At 57.7% G+C, this 19,135-nt stretch overlaps 1 protein-coding gene across 1 annotated transcript; it reads right to left on the bottom strand.

The window, feature by feature from the left end:
* Nucleotides 1–14,128: 14,128 nt before the first annotated feature.
* NMUR1 (neuromedin U receptor 1) lies at nucleotides 14,129–16,717 on the bottom strand (the record flags this gene model as incomplete). Its single annotated transcript, XM_082319239.1, has 2 exons — nucleotides 14,129–14,532; nucleotides 15,823–16,717. The coding sequence occupies 2 exons, from the start codon at nucleotides 16,715–16,717 to the stop codon at nucleotides 14,129–14,131; spliced, it is 1,299 nt and encodes a 432-aa protein (XP_082175365.1).
* Between the last annotated feature and the right edge of the window lie 2,418 nt (nucleotides 16,718–19,135).

Raw genomic sequence — 19,135 nt, 5'->3', positions numbered from 1 at the left:
CTGCTCAGCAGGAGGAACAAGTGTAGCCCTGGAAAAAAAGTTATGAGGGAGAGAAGTGGGACTGAAACAAAGAGGACTTGGGTTAGGTGTGAGATGAAGAAGGGAAACCAGGCTAGGGAGCTGTGGAATAATTCGGGTGGTTAGAGGGGAGCTTGGGAGTGCCCTACTCTCTCCATCAGGATGGAGAAAGTTGGTGAGATGGGAAAAGGGAGGTGTTTCGAAGCAATACATGCTAATGCCTTTATAACCCACAGGGAAGTCAGCCTGGGGAGAAGTTACAGATGATCCCAGTTCAGCGATGCCAGGCCAGCAGCCAGCGCACCCGTCACCGCCCCACGCAGTTGCACATCTCCCTGCGCTGCCCCGCGGCGCTCGGGAAGGCTTTGCAGGACTTTTGTGGAGACAGCCCAGAGGGGGAAGCTCCTCTTTGCACAAGGCATTTTGGTGCATCCTATTCATCTCCCAGAGCCGGGGCAATAGGGAATGGGATCCAGACAAGCGCCAGGTCCCCAGGATGACTGTCGAGACAGTGAAGTAAAACATCTGCAAACTGCTTGTGGCTCAGCACATCTGCCCCTTGGCACAGGCCCACCGTGCAGTGACCTGGGGCTTTGCTTCCCCTCGCTCACATTTTACCTGCTGGAAGCTCCCTCTGCTCACAGGCTTGTGTTGGGCTATTTCCATTTCACGGCAGCTCCTGGGCACGGGGCCAGCAGAAGGCAGACGCTCTGCCTGGAACAAACCCAAACGAGGGGAATTTTTTTTTTCCTTTTTTTTTCCTTCTCAAACAAAAAAATGAATCTTTGTTGAATCCAAACTGGAAAAGCAGGAGTCACCCTCCGCTCCCTCTATTTTTGTGTTTGTATTGGAGCGAGGGGGTGAGCTCAGCCCTGCCTTGGGAGCCACATACACCCACCGCTCAGCGAAGGCAGTGAGCAGCGTGGCACAGTGAACCCAAGGCTTCCCTATGTCCTTACTTCTAAAACCAGTACAGAGCTAAATGCAACTGGGGAGAGCAGAGCCACAGCTTCCAGGCACACACACACACACATGTCCCCAGTATAATGTGTCCCAGCCTCTGCCAGGGGAGCTGGCAGGTCCCTGCCATCAGAGCCAAGTCAAAACTGCCCTCGGAAACAGGAATTCGTGCCAGTGGCAAGCGTGCCAGTGGCTGATTTATCTTAGTGGGAAATGGTCTGATGTTTCCCCCGGGAGCTGCCATGCTGTGCTGTCCCAGCAAAAGTTGCCCGCTGAGCCCCATCCGCAAGGTTTGCAAAGCTCCTGCCCCAACTTGCCAGCACGAAGGACCAGCCACCCCGAGGGCTTTCATGGTTGCATCGGGAGATCCAGCCATGAGCCGAGCTTTTTGGAAAGGGTCACTTTGCACTTGACTGTACCTGCAGAGCTTGAGCAACCCAGGCTGGCATCAAGCTGTATAGATTACCCAAGAGCCCGGGGAAGGTCAGAGCTCAGGAGTCACTAGCGTGGTGCCAGGGATGCTGAGCTCCCCCAGCTTTCACCCTCTGTCTGCCCTGGCCTCTGCAGTGAGCTCCATCAAAAGGAGGTTAGAAATAAGGGCCGAAAGTACTTTCCCAGCCGGGACCGCTCTCGGGCTGTTTGTGCCTCATCCCAGCAGCACATCGGGCTGTTTCACTCACCAGCTCCTGCCGCAGAAATTCTCACTGGCAGGGTGTGAGTTAAAACCACTGCTTTCAAACTTCCTATGGCTGTAGTTAAAAATAAGACTCGGAGCAATAATTTTCCCACTGTCGGTGTTGTCAGACCCAAAACCTGGTCCTGAACGACCCAGTGGTGTCTCATTAAGCCGGGCGAATGTGTGATCACGATGTCCGCATCCTGGGAGGGAGGCGAGAACATGGTTTCTTGGGGAAAAGTCCTCTCCTTCCCATCCCTTACAAGTCATCAGCTCATCTCCCCACTCATGAAACGGCAGAGGAAGCTTAAAGCAGACTGAAAATTACACTGCATCTCTCCTGCTCGGTTTTAATTGTAGAGCAAAGAAAGAAGCACATTGATTCATCCCGCTGGGTAATTAAATGCTTAAGGCTATTGACTATAAAGACATTATGGTTCAGCAGCCCAACACTAATGCATTAATAATTGCTTATATCATGACGAGGAAGGGGCACGAGCTGCCCCCGAGGAACATGATAGTTACGTGGGATGAGAGCTCGCAGTGAAAAACCTTAGGGCCTGAATTAGTGCTGTGACGACCTGCAGGAGCGAGAGCTTCTCCCGGGGAGCTTGGGGGACAGGGAAGGGCTTAAAAGACCATGGAGGGGACAGGCAGCCCCTGCCCCAGGGAAACCCCCCCCTGGGCACGCAATGGATGGGCAGTGGGGATGGGGGTCTGGGCTCCGAGCATCAGTGCCGCCCCTGGCACAGCCCTGGGATGTTGTGAGCCATGGGGTCAGGAAGCTAAATCTGAGCAGAGAAATCCTTTTATAAAAAGCTATGGCACAGGCATGATCAGGGTCTGCCCACCTCCTGCCAGGCTCTATATTCCCAATAATTAGCTGGCTGCTTTAGCCTATTCATTATGCAGACGATGTGGAGCACAGGGCAGAGCCTGCACACCGCCTGGGATTAATCATATTAAAACATGGCCGAGCAAGCGCTGCTCCAAGCCAGAGAGGGTAATTTGGCTGCTGGGAAAGGTGGTGTTGACTCTGAGAACGTGGTGTGGCAGCGAGTACTGTGCGGTCCCTGAGGGCTCTCACCCAGCAAAGGATGGAGATTGCTATGGTGGCTGCACAGCATCCCACCTGCGGGGACTTCAGAGCCTGGCACGTGGCAGGAGTCCCATGTCCCATGGCCAGGCAGGCTGGATAAGGCCCATTTACAGAAGGTGGAGGAAGGAAGAACTTGCAGCCACATGGGCAGAGGGGACCCATGGTTGTGGACACCCCATCCCTGGCAGTGTTCAAGGCCAGGTTGGACGGGGCCCTGAGCAACCTGGTCTACTGGGTGGCATCTCTGCCCATGGCAGGGGGGTTGGAGTTAGATGATCTTTAAGGTCCCTTCCAGCCCAAGACATTCTATGATTCTGTGATGATTCTATGATGATGACCCCTCTCAAGACCATCCTCTGCTGAGTTTGTTCCCACCTCCCTATGAGCGAGGCATTGCCCCTCCAGCCATGGCATGCTGGGTTAACCCAGCAGCTCACCTGCAGCCACTTTGAGGGTGTCAACCCTCAACCACGACAAAGGGACAGAGAAGACATGGCCCAAAAAGCCACCAGAGGCACAATTTCCATCCAAGCTCTCAAATCCATGTCAGCAACCCCCTGCCCAAGGATGAGGGGAGATGGCACAGCTCTTCCTGGCCTCCAGCATGAAGACCAAAAGCACTTGCAATTTTCTCTGAGCAAATACAAGAGCAGATCATGCTGTCAAACTCTTATTTGATTTGTTTCTCTGGTGACTCTGCACCATTTGCCTTCATTACCTTCTCTGCCCCATGTCATAGTCCAATAATGTAGCATCTGCCCAATAAAAGGTCCATTAATATAATTTACAAGTAGTTGGCACTTTCTGCCTTGCCCAGGAGAGCAGACTCCCTGGGTACCTTGTTGCTTAGAAAAAGAGGATTTTTTACAGTTATTCTGAGCAAGATAAGTAAGTAACCTCTGAGCACTGTTTATTGCTTGATGTAGCTTTGTGAAGTTACGTTTTTCCCAAAGATTTGATTCACGGCTTGAAATCCAGACTCTTTAAGTGTATTTCTTTAAAGAGTCTCGAAAAATAAATAAGGCTGGAAAGAAAGAGAATGGAAGATGCTTTCCTACAGCCTCCAGAGATGAGGAAGAAGGTGCCTCTGGCTCTTTGGGAATGGCCAAAGAGGGACACTGAGTCAGGTGAGGAAGAGTGCCTGATGCTCTCAGTCTCCCACCTCGCCTGGTAAGGCAGCCCTGACTGGGTGACCTGCTGCATTTCATCTAGAAAAGCCTTTCTGAGACCAAGGTTAGCCTAAATACATACCTGTGTTGGTACGTATGCATGTATAAAAGCCCTGCTAAGGGTTTGTTGGGGTATTAGGAGCAAAAGGTTTTTCCTGAGGAGGCTGTGAGGGTAAGGGAGGCGCGTTGCTGTTGCTGGGTCTCCACACCCCTTTGCTCCTAGGCTTCAGGACATGGCCGTGCAGCTATGGGCAGAGGTCAGGGTCTCTGCCATAGAGCGGTGCTTGCTCTGCACCCTTTTTTGGGAGCAGAACGCATCATCACCGCTATGGGTGCCAAACCCAGCACCCTCTGGGCTGTGAGCCTCATAGCCTCATGCCTAAACTTGCTGAAATCAGTTGGGGCTCCTGCAAGGGGGGTGGCATCGCCCTGCACCTTTCGGCTGAGGAGCACCCGAACCGGTCTCGCTGCTTCGCTGGGGCTCGCCCTGTGCCTGCATCCTCACCCTGGCTTGGAGCATCGCTCCTGGGGAAACTGAGTTCCTTCACGCAAGGCACTTCCCGCCGCCAGGCCAGCATCGCCCAGACCTTGAAGGTGATAAAACACGCCCAGCGGATGAGCCAGAGCCTGGGAGGGGCCAAATCTGTCTGCAAAAGGAGATCACGCTGGGAGAAAGGTCCAGAAAGGAAAGGGGAAATTTCAGGGAAAGCCCAAACGTCTCCAGCCACAGCTGTGCTAGGTTTCTTTGTTTAAATGGGTTTTTCTTGGCCTTCAGTTTTCAAGAGGCTCCATCACGCTGTGGGTGAAGGCTGCCTGTGCACAGAGAGGAGACAGGCAATTTCTCTATGGGACTGGCCCAAGCCCTCCTGCACACCGGGGCAGTGGCAGTGCAGGGGTTAACACAGATCCTGGTCTCACCATCCACCTTCTACCAAAGCCTTGGCCAAAAACCGCATTCGGGCTAATGAAATGATCCTGCAGATCAGCCAAGCGTGGGGGGCCAAGAGCTGCTCCCATCCCCAGCAAAGGCAGGGGAGATGAGCACATCCCAGGTCCCAGCCCCGGACACCAACTTTGTTGGAAAACTAGCTAAAGGCAAACCTTAATGGATCTAAAAGAGCACCGAGCTGTACTTGCACTGTCATTAGTGCAGCATTTGTGCAGTGCTGCGTAGCCTCAACCTTCATCTTCTAGGTATTAAGAGGTACATTTAGCACTGAGAGGACTGGAGGGTGCAAAAATGCACCAAGCAGGGAGTGTCCCGCTTCGCTCACTCGTGTTCAGTCCTCTCCCTTTTCCCCTGGTGCCTTGGACCCAAGGGGGTATTTGCCTGAAATCAGGATCTGGTTTTCTACCTCTGCCCTTGCTCTCACCTGCAGAAAGGAGATCCTCCTCCTGCCACTGCTGAGGCTGGAGTGAAGACAGCGAACCAGGGGGGTTCAGAGAGGACAGCAGCAACGTGGTGGTTTGTGGCAAAGTACCCGGCTGTTTTCTGCAAAAAAAACATTAAATCCTTCTCTTAGGTGATGAACCTGTTTTTGCGGGGCTGGTACCGGGCACAGAGCAGCCTCTTGGACAAGGGAAAATCAGACCAGAAGGTCCTGAAGATGCCAGCAAGTACCCGTCGGCCACATCACACCCACGAGCATCCCAGGTGCCAAAAACAGTTACCCTGGGGTGACCAGTGAATTTGCACTCACTGGTGCCATGGCACAGGAGAGGACCCGTCCTCACCGTCAAGGAGGGGACGCGGCTGAAGCAAGCCCCTTGGCAGAGCGGGGCTGTGATGGGACCACATCTCCCTGCAGCTTGCACTTGGAGATGCTCTGGCTCCCTCCGGGTACTAAATTGAAAGGATACCAGATTGCTTGGCTTGGTCTTTCCTATTGTTTTAAGTTGTTCTCCCAAATCCTGGCTCAAGTGCAGTCAGGCTTTGTAACCAAAATTATCACTGGCACAAAAAAGCCGGGTGTTGGGAGCCCCTGAATGGGGCTGGAGATCCCCAAACCTGTTTCTAGAAGGTTTTGGGGGAAAATCATGAGCCACACACAGGGTGTCTCACCGCTAACCCCAGCCTCTCCCAACCCACATGTGCCGTATAAAAATGCACAAATGTCGGCCGAAGGCCCTGTTCGGCTCTGGAGCTGTTGCGCCAGGGAGGATGTTAAACTTTCAGGGCAAGGAAGCAGGCCGGGATCTGGGAGGAAGAGCAAGTGGATGCAGAGACCTCTCGAAGGCTGGTGCTCCCAGCAAGGGAGGAGATGCTTGCAGATATGACCCGTCAGACCAATCTCAGCTCCGGGGATGTGCGGGTTCCTGCTGCAATGGCTTCTGGAATAGGGTTCAGCTCTGTTATGTCTCCCAGTTACATCTGCACAGGGACGATCAGCAGAGAGACACAAATCCTCTTCCCAGGAGGAAAAACCTTTAAATGCTGCAATTGCCACACTCACCACCCTGACTGGGCGCAAATGGGTGCTTTTCAGTCCTGTTATCACCATTTACTGTGTTTCTTTCTTTTAGCTTTTTTGCTGCTGTAGATTGAATTCAACCCCCCACCACACAGTCTGTAGAAATCACTCTCATCTCTCTCCCTTCTTCCATGGTAGAGGGCTGAAGAAGTCCTCACCCAGCCCTCATCTTGCAGAGCTCCCAGCTCACGCAGACGATGCTTTTGCGCGGCGCTTGCTGCTGTTGTGTTTCAAGCTCCTGCCAGATGGACTCACCGCCTGCGAGCTGGGATTGCCACAGAAAAATAGAAATGAAACCCAGCTCGAACCATTTGCTTTTCCATCTGTGTAAGGCGGTTGTTTAAATCAGCCCCAGCAGAGAGGCTTGGAGCTGGGGCCAGGATTAGTTTGGACAACTGAAGAGCTGGATCTTCCTTTAATTGGAGGAGAAATCACTTGAAGACACCAGGAAGAGCAAAGAGCTCTTAAACAGAGGGGCCGAGACCATGGTGCAAATACAAGACAGTACCTGGAAAAAGGCATCTTGAGCTTGGGCTTGCTAACAGGCTCCTGGGATGGCTAGGAGCTGTAGGTGTGGGAGAGGAGAGCAGGGCAGACAGCAGCAATAGCATCCCCTGTTCATACAGCGGTGAGGCTTGATGGGTCTCCTAAATTGTAATGACTTTCTTGTCATTAACTTGATTTCTTTCTGGTGACAGCAGCAGTGAATTGGTCTCAGCTGTTCTAAGCACAGGATGAGAAATTAAAAGGAATTAAACCAAGCCAAGTGCTGGATGGGTTGGTGTGCAAGGGAGAGGTGCTTTGGGTGAGTGGTAATCTGAGGGCAGCAGTAATGGGGCCGTGGGAGATGGCAGGAAGGGAGAAGTGGGGTCAGGGCTTGTGTTTCTCCCTGCAAGCAGGGCACTGAAAAGTGCCTGACACAGTGGGGTCTGGCTGGGGACGGGACACCCATGTGTGTGCTGAGGCCATTGCCACGGGAGAGGTCACGTGGAGACTGACGGGTTGTGGGGTCTGGCCCTGCCAAGAGAGACAAGCAACCTGTAGGGATGCTTTTTGGGATGAAAGTTGGCTGAAGGTAACTTGGCCAACAAGCCAAAAGCCTGCCCTGAGGGAAGCAGAACTTTGTCCACCACTTGCCATAAACCTATTCCCCCCCCCCCGCCGGGGATTTCCCCCCTCCCAGGAGCATCCCCCAAGCCGGCAAGTGTCAGTCAGCAAAGGGTTTTGATCAGCTGTCCCCGCAGATGTCAGGCACAGGAGCTGAGGAAAACCAGATTTATTTCTGTGTTTTTATTTTCTGCTGGCTGTTGGCAGGTCCTGTGCCTGCAGGCACCTGCCTGCCAGGGCATGGAGAGGGGCTTGCTTGGGAAAGCCGCTCCATCCCATCTCTGCCAAATGCCCGCTGGGGACCCATGTCCTCACCTCCTGGCATCCCCAGGCTGATTCTTGGGTGAAATAGAGCTTTTGGCCTGGCTTTTAGCCCCAGGGCCAGCTGGGACCATCCTGCACATGATGTGAGCTCCATGGGCAGGAGGGGATGTCTCACTCTTGGACTTAGGATCATTAACGTGAGACGGTCATTAATGCGAGACAGTCACTCTACCTGCTCAGGGAAGATAACAAGAAAGATGTGTTTTGCCTCCAGATGCCTCTCGGACAGCTTTCTCCAATGTGTCATGTTAAATAGTCCCGAACTGAGACGGCAAACCTGCCCTGGCTGCCATGATAAGCACAAAGAGCGATAAAACCCTGTAATTAAAGTCTACCGCTATAATAATATTGCAGCAGGGACAGCTGGGGTCTAGCCCTAAGCGCAGGTCCATGTCTCAGGTTTTTACTTGTTTTCATCGCAAATTCATTTTGGAGGGGGTCAGCCCAGGTACCGCCAGGTGCTTTGGGTGCCGAGAGGGAGGGGAAGATGCCGCCTGGGCACGGTGGAGTGAGGGAGCAAGGACTGTCCTTCCCTGCCTGACTGTAACACAGACGGGGTCCTTAGCCGAAGCAAATACCCTCAAAGAGGAACTGACCTTGTAGAAAAGCACCTGATCGTGCGGAGGCATTTCCCCTCAAGGGACTCCGCCACTGCCCTTGGGAACTTGTGCTCACGTTTCACTGGTCCTAAATATATATAAAACTAGATAAAAGCTAGCTTTTTCCAGTCTGGGCATCCCGGTCTTCCTCTTCATGCTGGAATTTGTTCCACCCCCATGAGAACCAGAGAGCCAGTGTCCCCTCATCACCATCCACAAAGGGGACCAGGGCAGACCCCTGAGACGCGTGTGCCGGCGTGCTGGGGACCCCAAGCATGGCTTCTGTGGGCTGTGGGGAAGCCCTTTGCAGACTGTTGTCCTCCAGGCCAATCTTGGGGTCCCCCACTTGCACCCCCCCAGCCCCGGGGACCTGCTGGGGGATGATGCTCAGGGACAATGTGGGCGCCTTAGGCTGAGCCCAGTCCCCCCAACCCCGCTGGCAATCGCAGCCCGTTTTTAGCAGTCCCCACTTGGCCCAGAGCTCTGCCATCCAGACAGCTTTAATCCACTTACTGCCGTGCTAATTACGCATCACTTTCATTTCTTAACCGAAGTGTCCCAATGAACCAAATTAAGCATCACGCAGGCTCCTCTGACATCAATTCTGTCATCTTTAGTAACAACACATTGCACTGGGAGAAGGCGTGGGCTAAGCAGACAGTCTGTCTCTTCTAATCCGTTGTGGTGGGGTTTTAACCCAGCCCCAGGTGATGTTTGTGAAGGTGCCCAGTGGCTTTAATAGGCCACTTTGCCCCTGAAATTGTCCCTGCACGTTGCTGCCAGTCTGTGGGGAAGGGCACTGTGCATTGCACCTCTCCTTCCCATCACCCTGCCATGAGGACAGCGGGATTTCAGGCAGGGGGACCCTTAAATAACACACAGACCATTTCTTGGAGATGCCCTTTGCCCATCTAGCCCGAGCATGTCCTCTCTCTGCGTGCCCTAAGGAGGGAGAGGTGGGGTACGGGGAGCCCATCCCTTCCCTGCACGTGGCCCGGCCCCTCCAGGGCTGTTGGGTTTGCTGTGACGTAGAGAAAACCATCCCCAGTGCAGGTGACAGTCACACCGCAACATGGCTGTGAGTCAGCCCGAGCATCCGGAGCCGCAGCTCAGCTCCTGCATCCCAGGCCCTTGGGGTGGGCTGTGCTGCCCACGCCACCTCTTCCCAGCCTCCCTGCAGCGCACGGCTGCCTGGAAAGCTGCTTCCTATGTAATTCCTGCCCCTTTGGAAGCGACCAAGGAGCCGGGTGGGAAGATGGGCTGCCTTCGGCGTGGAGCTAAAAACTGAGCCCATGAGTGGCCCTGAGGAGCAGAATCAAACCCTACATATATTATATTTCCCTTGCCTGTCCCTTTGTCCTCCTGCCCACCTCTGTGCTGCCCATCACCAGTCTGTGGGCACTAGGTGTTAGCTTTTCACCACCACCACTATCCTGGAGTAAGAGGAATAATTGAAATATTGTTCAAAAAGCAGCCTAAATCAGTGCCGAGCTCAAACCCAGCACATCCCTGAGATTTCCTGGCATTTACATTTTCCTGCTTCCCTGCTCCCCTCGCAAAGGCTGGGGGCTCGGTGCGAAAGGTTGCCATGCTATATCCATGGCCAGGCAGCCCGAATCCACCCCACCGCCCAGCCCCAGCCACGGACCGCTTGCTCCCAGGCATGCAAGGGCTTTGCCAAATTCACAATGTACAAGTTTTCCCCATACCACAGCTGCGCAAAGGAAGTAAAAAACAACCCTTCCCTTGGCTTATTGAGGAGGGGCGGCAAAAAATCTGCTGGTGTTCTCTAGAGCCATCTATCACAGCTCCAAATATACAAGGCAATCGTAAAACTTGAGTTTGGGTGCGTAAAGGAAAAAAAATACCACCCCGTGCCTGTTGCAAACAGCCACAGCACAAAAAAAAAGCCTTACAAGGCTGGGGCAGCCTCACAGATGGATTGCTTTTTAATCCCCAAAGCTACAGTGATAAATCTTTTTATTGGAAGCTCTGGAGATACAGTGTCACTCAGGGCGTGCGGCAGCGTGGGGGAAAAACAGCTCCATGAGCTGCTGGGAGAGAGGGAGTCTCCTGGGAGCGGGGCTGGAGGTGATGGAGGAGGGATGGGTGCTCCCTGTGGGGGTGCTGAGTGGGCACGGGCGGGCAGGAGGGTTCCCCCGGGGCCAGGAGCGGGTGGTTAGGCAGGAACTGGCCGTTGGACAGATGCTGCCATAAATCTGGGAGGACAGATGGACAACTTTTGGGGAACGGCTCTTTGGAAACAAAGCATTTGAAGAGGAGATGGTGGCATGGAGCCTGACCCAGCCACATGCTCTGTATTGCAGGAACAGAGAGATGCTTCTCCCAGCTCCAAGCAAAGACCTGGAGCAACGGCATCCGCACACTCCCCCTGGCTCCCGGCCCCCCAATGTCCCTCTACTCTGTCCCCTCTGGGCTCCTTCATGTCCTGAAAGGATCATTTAGTTGGTGAGAACTCCCAGGCAGTGTTTTGGCATCCTCCTTCCCCATGGCCACCCCAAAGCGCCGGTCGATCCCCCTGGCCAGTTATATGGGTGGGAGCACTGAGAGCAACTGGCCCCATCCCTGGCTTCTGCTGCCTCCCCCTCCCCCCCAGGGCTCTTTGCATCTATACCACCTCCCCGGCAGGAATAATCCCTCTAATTTATACCAGGAAGGTGGCAGGGGACCGAGCCTACCTCGAGGGCACAAGGCAGTGGGGAGCATCATCCTTGGAACAAACAGGCTCCTCTCCTGGGGGCTGCAACGAGCCTGAGGCAGGCAGGAGGCGGCAGCCACTGCCTTCCCGGTGACGGAGAGGTGTAAAACCTTCTCTGTGAAACCATTCTCCCCCAGGACATCAGTTCCTTTCTTATTAGGTTTCATGCCCTGACTGCAGCTTTTACTAAAATTAATTATGAGATTAAACGACTTGCCCGGGAGCCTTTGACTGCAGCATCTCCCGTGAGCCCAGCTGGCATGCTGGGACCATAGCCGGGGACTTGGGGTTGTCTCCACACACTGTCACAAAACCCTGTCCAGGGGAGCAAAGTTTGCCAGCACCTCTCCACCCAGGAGATGCCACTGGCCATGCTGCAGCTGCGGCTTTGGCAAGCCTTCGGGATGCTTTTCAGGGCGGTCCCTGGCCTAGCTGTTGGGGGGAGAGGGCGGTGGGGCAGCCCCCAGCATCACTGCCCAACACGCCAGGGCCTCAGCAGCACATTCCCCCCCCTGCATCTCAGGGAGGGGAATTTGGGGTAGCCGAGGAGGATGGGGAGTCCCAGATCAGGGGATGGCAGGGCAGCTGGGGACACAAGGCTGGATGAAGGCAAAGCCAGTGCCTCACCTTTCTGGCTGCTCTGAACTCCACTCCAGCGGTGCTGAGCCCCAGGACCCCCCCAGCCGTATCCTCGCACAGCCTGGCTGCTCACGAGCAGGGGGAGGCATCCTCCTCATTCGCAGAACGAGGGACCCCGAACCTTCACGCAGGCAGCTGTTGCCGCGTAATAAAATGCTATTGACCACCTATTAAAAAGCCATTCTCTGGAGATTTGTGGCCAGGGAAGCGGCCGGGTGAAGTGAGATGGGGCAATAATGGCCATCAAAGAGGCATCAGTCACGTCTACCTGCGCAGCAGTGACAAGGGGCCCTGCACAGCTGCCAGGGTGCTGTCCCCTGCCAGGACCATCAGCAATGGGAGCCAGAGAGGGGAGGAAATAGATGGATCTCGATGCTCTTGGCCACGTTGACATCCTCCAGAGAGAGGCTGCGAGCAGCTGGCAGCACCCTGAAATGCAAAGTTACGGCAGCCCCATGCCCACCCTCACCCAGCAGCACCCAGCAGGACCCCACAATGGCTGAGGAAGGGCTTTGCCCACAGCAAGCCCTGCTGCCCACAGGGGATGGGGAGTGCGGGGGAGTCAGCCACACTGCCCCTGAGCCAGGGAACGGTTAGATGGGGGCAGGAGGGAGTTTGCAAGCCCCAAATCCTGCCCGTTCGTGGTCGCTGGCCTGGTGGCGGCCCCATGTGATGTGCTTAGGAAGGGCTGGAAGCCGAGCAGCAGCAGGCAGTGATGCCCCTGCCAGCGCTCTGCCTGGGGCTTGCTCTTCAGGTATTTCTGCTCGCGTCCCCAGGTGAGCCCCGCGGGCACATCCACGCTGCCCAGAGGCACGGCCGCGGGATGCTGAGCCAGTGGAACTTCCCCGGCTGGCCAGGGGGAAACTGGGGCAGGCATGCGAGGCAAGAGCTCAAGCTGCTCAGACAGCCCCTGAAGTGGCATATCAGAGCCTCGATATTTCATCCTGCGGGAGGACCTGGCGTACACCGGGAAGTCAGCAGCATCGATCTCAGACAGTAAATCGATGGGTCCTTCCAGCCTGGGGGAGCACGACCAGCCAGCCCGCGCTCCCTGGCATTTTCGTGACATTTCCCGAGCCGTGTGTCTGGGGACGGATTGATCGCCACCGCTCCAGAGGCAGCTCCCCCTCTGCAATGGCCCCAGCCCCAGCTCAGATGGAGCATCCTGGAGACTGGGAAGGGTGCATGCATCCCGCTCACGCCTTCCCTGCTGTGCAGTGTCCTGAGCCCGCCTGGCCCCGCAGACCCACCATGGCAGCAGAGCCCACAGGCAGAGCCAGTGGGACACCCCCGGTGCCCATCACCCTGGCACATGGCCTGCCAGTCACCCCCCAGGAGGATGGCCCAGGTTCAGTGCCATGCTGGGAGCAGAGCTGGGGGACGCAACCAGGGCACAGATCAGGTCAACAACTGTTTTTAATTCTCAGTGAAGCGCAGCCCATCCAGGGCAGGGATGGAGGAGGGCTCCCCGCATTTTCCGGGGGTGCAGGGGGCCACGGTGGGCTGAGGAAGAGGAGGGTGGCACCCGCCAGATGCGCATTGGAGGGGGGAGAACAGGGTGTGTTTGTGGGGCACGGGGAAGGCGCAGAGCTGTGCCTCAGCGCTGCAGGCAGCCTGGGGCTCCCATTGCCCTGTATTTCCCCCTGCAGGCTCTGGCTCTGGAGGGAGCGGCCGTGCTCCTTCCCTTGCCCTTGAGGGGCTGGGGCGGGATGAAGGCTGGGAGGAAGGAGCCATACCGGCACTCTGCAGCCAGACAGCGACTGGCACCGCCGAAGGGACGTGCAAGAAATTCAGGGGCACTTTGGTGCCAGAGGGCCCTGGGGAGGTCTCGAGGGAGAAGGCACCCACAGACCTTTTTTTCACCCACTCCATCCCACGCAAACGTCTCCCACCCCCGTGGGTCTCAGCCTGGGTGCGAGGACCTCTCGGGGCACCCATTCAGCACCATGTCCTGAAACAGCCCAGGGTGCCTGACACCCCTGACACCTGCACCCGCTGGCTCACCCCGCTGGGCCGGGAGGGATGGGATGTTTTTGGGGATTGCTGGCATATCCCTGACATAGAAGCCAGCCGTCCCCACACCACAAGGGATGCCCTGGCCTTGGCCAGCCCCGGTGCTGAGCACAGCAGGTACAATGCATCCAGGGCACAGCATGGCCACCACTGTCGTGTCCCCGGAGCAGTGCTGCCGAGAAAACCAGCCTTCGCATCCCAGTGGGATGGCACAGAGAGGCGGGGACCCCTCCATCACTCCTGCCCCGCTCCCCACCACGGGATGGGTGCCACAGTCAGATGGATGCTGGTGGTGGGGAAAGCCAGTCCTGGTCCCCCCGTGTCCTCCTGCTCATCAGCAGAGGGACGTTGTGTGCGTGGTGGCCTGTACCCCCTCCACCTCCTCCAGCTCGTACTCCTCAGCATCAGAGAGGGGCAGCCCGTTGGTGCCGGGCATGGGCTCGCACTCGGTGCTGCGGGTGGTGGCGCGGGTGACACTGGGCGAGTATTTCCGTGACCGTGGCGGGCGGTGGCCAGGGTGGCACATCACCTCCTTGAACATCTCCCGGAAGCGGGTGGACATCAGGTTGTAGAGGATGGGGTTGGCAGCCGAGCTCAGGTAGAAGAAGACGCCTGAGATGATGTGGACATACTGGAACATGTAGAGCATGTGGCTGGTCCAGGTAGAGACGAAGCTCCAGACAAGGCGGTCGGTGTGGAAGGGGGCCCAGCAGATCCCGAACACCACCACCAGCACAACTGTGGGGAGCCGAGGAGCCAGCGTTACTGGGGGGCAGGGCTCACCCCTCTGGGGACCTCCAGTCCCTGGCCAAGCACTGCCCTGCTTCAACCATAGCAAAGAACACCCAAAAAAGCACGGAAGAGAGGAAGGGGGAAAGGGGAAGGGGCCCCGATGCCTTGTTGACCTGCTGTGGCAGGGCTGTATGTCTGGGCAGGGTCTCCCTCTCTCCACCTCCTCCCAGGGCTGCTCCAGGTGCTGCTGTGCCACACATCTCTGCTCCCCATCAGCAGGCAGCCGGCCCCACCGCAGCCCCACGGCATGGCTGAGGGATGCCTCTGCAGGCATCCAGCCTCCGGGCACCCTGCCACCTCTGCCAGCAAAGCAAAAGCGCTCCCAGCTAACCGGGTAACCCATGGGGCACAGCCAAGTCCAAGGAGCAAGAGCTATTTGCACCCTCTCCTTGTGCTCTGCTGATTTTTTTTATAACGCAGCTCTGTTGATGCATACCCACATGATGCCATACCTGTGCCATGCTGCATCTCTGTGGCACGCGGGGCCAAGTCCCCCTTTGTCCCTCTCCCAGTCGCGGTGCCAGGCGAAGCTGGCAAGCAGTTACCACTTGTCTGGGACATGGCAGAGAAGCAGCCCTGGCCCTGCCGATGGACTGGGCTGGGCAACCCGCCATCGCTGTGCTGTCACGGGGCTGGGAGCACGTGGAGGTCAGCGTGCCGGGGAGAGACGGCTACCCAAGGGCAGCCAGCTCCTGCTGCTGGGAAGGGGGCCAGAGGCTGTGGGGATAGGGCTGGGAAGGGGAGCAAGGACACAGAGCGGTGGGATAGAGGGATGCTCCAGTCCAGCCTTGGGTCAGCGCATCATTGCCCCAGGTTGGTCCCAGAGGCTGCGAGGCTGGGTAGGAAAAGGTCCCTCTCTGGGAAATACCACCACCATCACCAGCACACAAGGTCTGGCCTGGGGAACGGGGGGCAGGTTCCCCCACCCCACCCCACCCCATCCCACCCCATCCCACCTCCTTTCCCTTTCTTACCCAGCACTTTCCTGGAGAAGGGGAGGTCTTGCAGCCAGGAGGGAGCTTGCAGGAGCAGTCCCCACCACTGGACCAGAACCACCAGATCTGCCTTTGCCCCAGCACCCCACAAGCCAGCCCCACAGCCTTACTCTGGGATGACCCACCAGCTCTGGACTGGCTGTGCCTCAGTTTCCCCCCCAGCACCCTCCCAACACAGCCTTGGGAGATACTCCCTGGCTCTGCCCATCCCCAGCATGGGACTCCCCAGCATCGGACTCACACAGCATCTTCGTGACCTGCCTCCTCTTGACTTTCTTCTGCCCCTGAGCATTGTGGCAGTCGTGGCTGCCGCCAGACTTGGCTCCCAAGGCCTCCAGCATCTTTTCTTTCCTGAGCTGCAGGCCGATGAGCAGGTAGAGGACACTGATGGTCCCCATGGGCAGGAAGAAGAAGACGATGGTGGTGATCTGGATGATGAGGTTGTAGGTCAAGCGTGGCTTCACCAGGGTGCAGATCTCCGAATCGGGCACCCGCCCTCGGCCGGGCACATAAAGAGGCTGCAGCCCATGGAGGCTGGTGTTGGGGATGGAGCAGATGACTGACAAGACCCAGATGGTGACGATGACCCTCTTGGCATGATTCCTGGTCACCACGTACTTGGCCTTGAGCGGGTGCACCACAGCGATGTAGCGCTCCACACTCAGGGCCGTGACGTTGAGGATGGAGGCGAAGCAGACGGCCTCGAAGAGCAGCGTCTTGAAATAGCAGCCGCTGGCGCCCAGCAGGAAGGGGTAGTTGCTCCACATGTCGTACAGCTCCAGCGGCATCCCCAGCAGCAGCACCAGCAGGTCGGAGACAGCCAGGCTGAACAGGTAGTAGTTGGTGGGTGTTCTCATGAACCGGTGCCGGAGGATGACGATACAGGTGAGCGTGTTGCCCACAGCCCCCACCACGAAGATCAGCAGGTAGATGACACAGACAGGGACAAAGAAGCTGGACCGTCGAGGTCCCAGGTACTTATCTCGCAGCTGCTCCTCCATCAGGTTGGCATCCTTGGGGTCAAACAAGGTCTCTGGGTGAGTTCTGTTGCAGAGATCAGGGCTGATGGGCTCCACAGAAAAGTCTCGCTGGGGCAGCGGGAACCCGGGGCTGGAGCAGTTGATGTAGGGATTCATGGCTGCAGAGAGACAGGGAGGTTTGCGGGATGCTTTCCCAACCCCTCTGCTGCCCCTGCTTCCTCTGCCCCTCTCCCTGTTGATGTCAGGGTGCCAGGATGATGCTGATCACCATGGCTCTGCACCCTTGCACCCATCCTGCCCCAGCCACAGACTTTCCTTTGGGATAGCACCCAAAATCTGCACCCTGCCTCCCTCCAGGGTTCCCAAGTGCTCCTTGCCCCATTTCCCATCCACAAAGAACCCTGACAGCTCCCCAGCCCACCTTGGCCCCGCTGTCGGGGGGATGTCAGCAGGGCTGTCCCCTTTCCCTCCTCCCAAAGCAGAGCAGGACACAGCCCCAAAGCCAACCCCAAAAATCGATCCCGGCTCCAACTCTACCAGCCGTGCAGAGGGGCTGACGGGGCGACCATAAAACAGCCAGAAGGAAAATTGATTTTCCAACCCAAGAAGGACTTACGGCTTGTTGGGAAGCTCCAGATGAAGGCTGAGGTTCCACTACCCCTGCGCCAGACGGGGTCAGGCTGGGGAGGGAGCGTGGGAGGGAATGGAGACTTCACTGCCTTAAGAGGCAGGCTAATGAAATCCTGCCGCTGCTCTCCCCTCAGAGCTCAGCTCGGAGAAGCTGCCTGGCCTTATCTACCTTCTCCCTCTTGTCCTCCGTCAGTGGAGAGGCTGGTGGGCGAGCCAAGGGGGTGCTGGGGGCTTCGTCTCCAACCGCTGGGCAAGCAAAGCCTGGTGCTGAGACCCTACCCCTGCCGGGGGCTGGCTCCTGGTTTGCAAAGCAATGCTGCCGAAAAGATGCTCTTCAGAAAGAGAGAGAGAGGAAATACGTTAAAGTAATAAACTCCATTGACTCTAAGAGAGTCCCGGAGGAGGGCGGTGCGGCCGTCTCCAGTCCTAACAGCAGCCTTCGCAACGCAGGGATTTGCCATTTGCGTGGCCTCCGTGGTGAGCAAGGCATCGATCGGCCCCGCTGCCGGCCTGACACTGCCAGGCGCGGGGGCCCGTGCAGCGCCCCGTTGTCCGGGCTCATCTGCGGGAGATGCAGACGGATCCAGCGGCTTCCTGGGGTCTCCCCACTTCCAGATGTGCAACCTCTGGGTCGCCCAAATCACTCCTCCATGGAGCAGGTGGCTCCAGCCGGCTCCCATCACACTTTGGTGCGAGGAAGTTGCTGCGCTCGCAGCGTCACCCCTTGCTCCGTGCCGGGGTCTGCTCCCTCCCTGCACCCAGTGTCTGTCTGTCTGCGCTTCTGCGCTGGCACCCTGTCCTGCTGATAAGCCCCCGGTCGCAGGGCAACACTCCTGCTCTGTAGCTGCGTGTTGTGCATGCACACAGACGTGCACATAGACATGCACACACGCATGCACGCACATGCATGCACACACATTTGCATGCACACACACACATATGCATGCACACACACGCACGCACACACACTCACGCGTTCCTGCGCCCCACGGACGCCTGGCAGGGCTGCGTGTCCCCGCTCCACCCGCGGCTCCTCTCTCCTCCACTGCGGGTTTGACCGGTCCCAGCCCAGCCCGGAGCCGGCGGAGCCCACGGGCGCCCGCCCCCGAGCCCGCATCCCACGGGTGGCCCCTCCTCACCGCCCCGGCCCCACGCTGGGCTCCGCCGCTGCCGCCCGCTCCCGCCGGCGGAGCGGGGCGGGGGCTCCCCAGCCCCCCCCGGAGGGGGGGAGAAGGCGGCGGGGCCGGGGGTGACACCGGGGGGGGCTGTGCCTGGCGGGGAGGGGTCGGAGGAAGGGGGGAGGCGGCTGCGCATCGCTCCGCCGCTCCGTGCGACGGCAGAGGGCACTGCCACCCCGCCAGACGGGCTGGCACCCGTGGGCACGGGTACACGCATCGGTCCCTTCATCCCCTCCGAGGGTGGCAGGGCCCAGGGGGACCCGGTCCCCCCCCGGGGGATGACAGCTTGAAGGGCTCTGGCACCCCGGGGACCCTCCTCGATTCAGCCTGTCCCAGCACCATCCTCACTGTGCGCAGAGGTGTTCGGCTGAGCCGGGTGGGATGGAGCTGGAAGAGCCTCTGGCGGGACTGGATTCGAGCAGGTGGGACAGGGATCTTGGAGAAGGAGCCTGGAGAGACCTGTCGGGAGAGACCTGCCTCCAGCCCTGCACCCCCCACTCCCACCCGGGCTGAGCCCCAGCACAGCTCGCTGCACCACTGAAGCCCAGCGTCTGTGGCCAGGCCGTGAGGAGCTGCCTGGATCTGGTGGCCTCCAGCATCAGGACACTGCCCCCCTGGGGTCCTGCACCCCCAAATCCTCCTCCTGATGCCAGAGCACACAGCAGACGGGAGCAGCACCGCTCACCTCTCCTCCCTCCCACAGGCCAAGGGGGAAACTGAGGCACCAAGTTCCCACTGGTGCCCTCCTTCCCGGGAGGCTCGGTGC

Source organism: Platalea leucorodia (genome assembly GCF_965183815.1).
Source record: "Platalea leucorodia genome assembly, chromosome: 8".
Taxonomy (NCBI): domain Eukaryota; kingdom Metazoa; phylum Chordata; class Aves; order Pelecaniformes; family Threskiornithidae; genus Platalea; species Platalea leucorodia.
The sequence above is the reverse complement of the archived record's forward strand: the minus strand, read 5'-3'. Positions and strand labels throughout refer to the sequence as shown.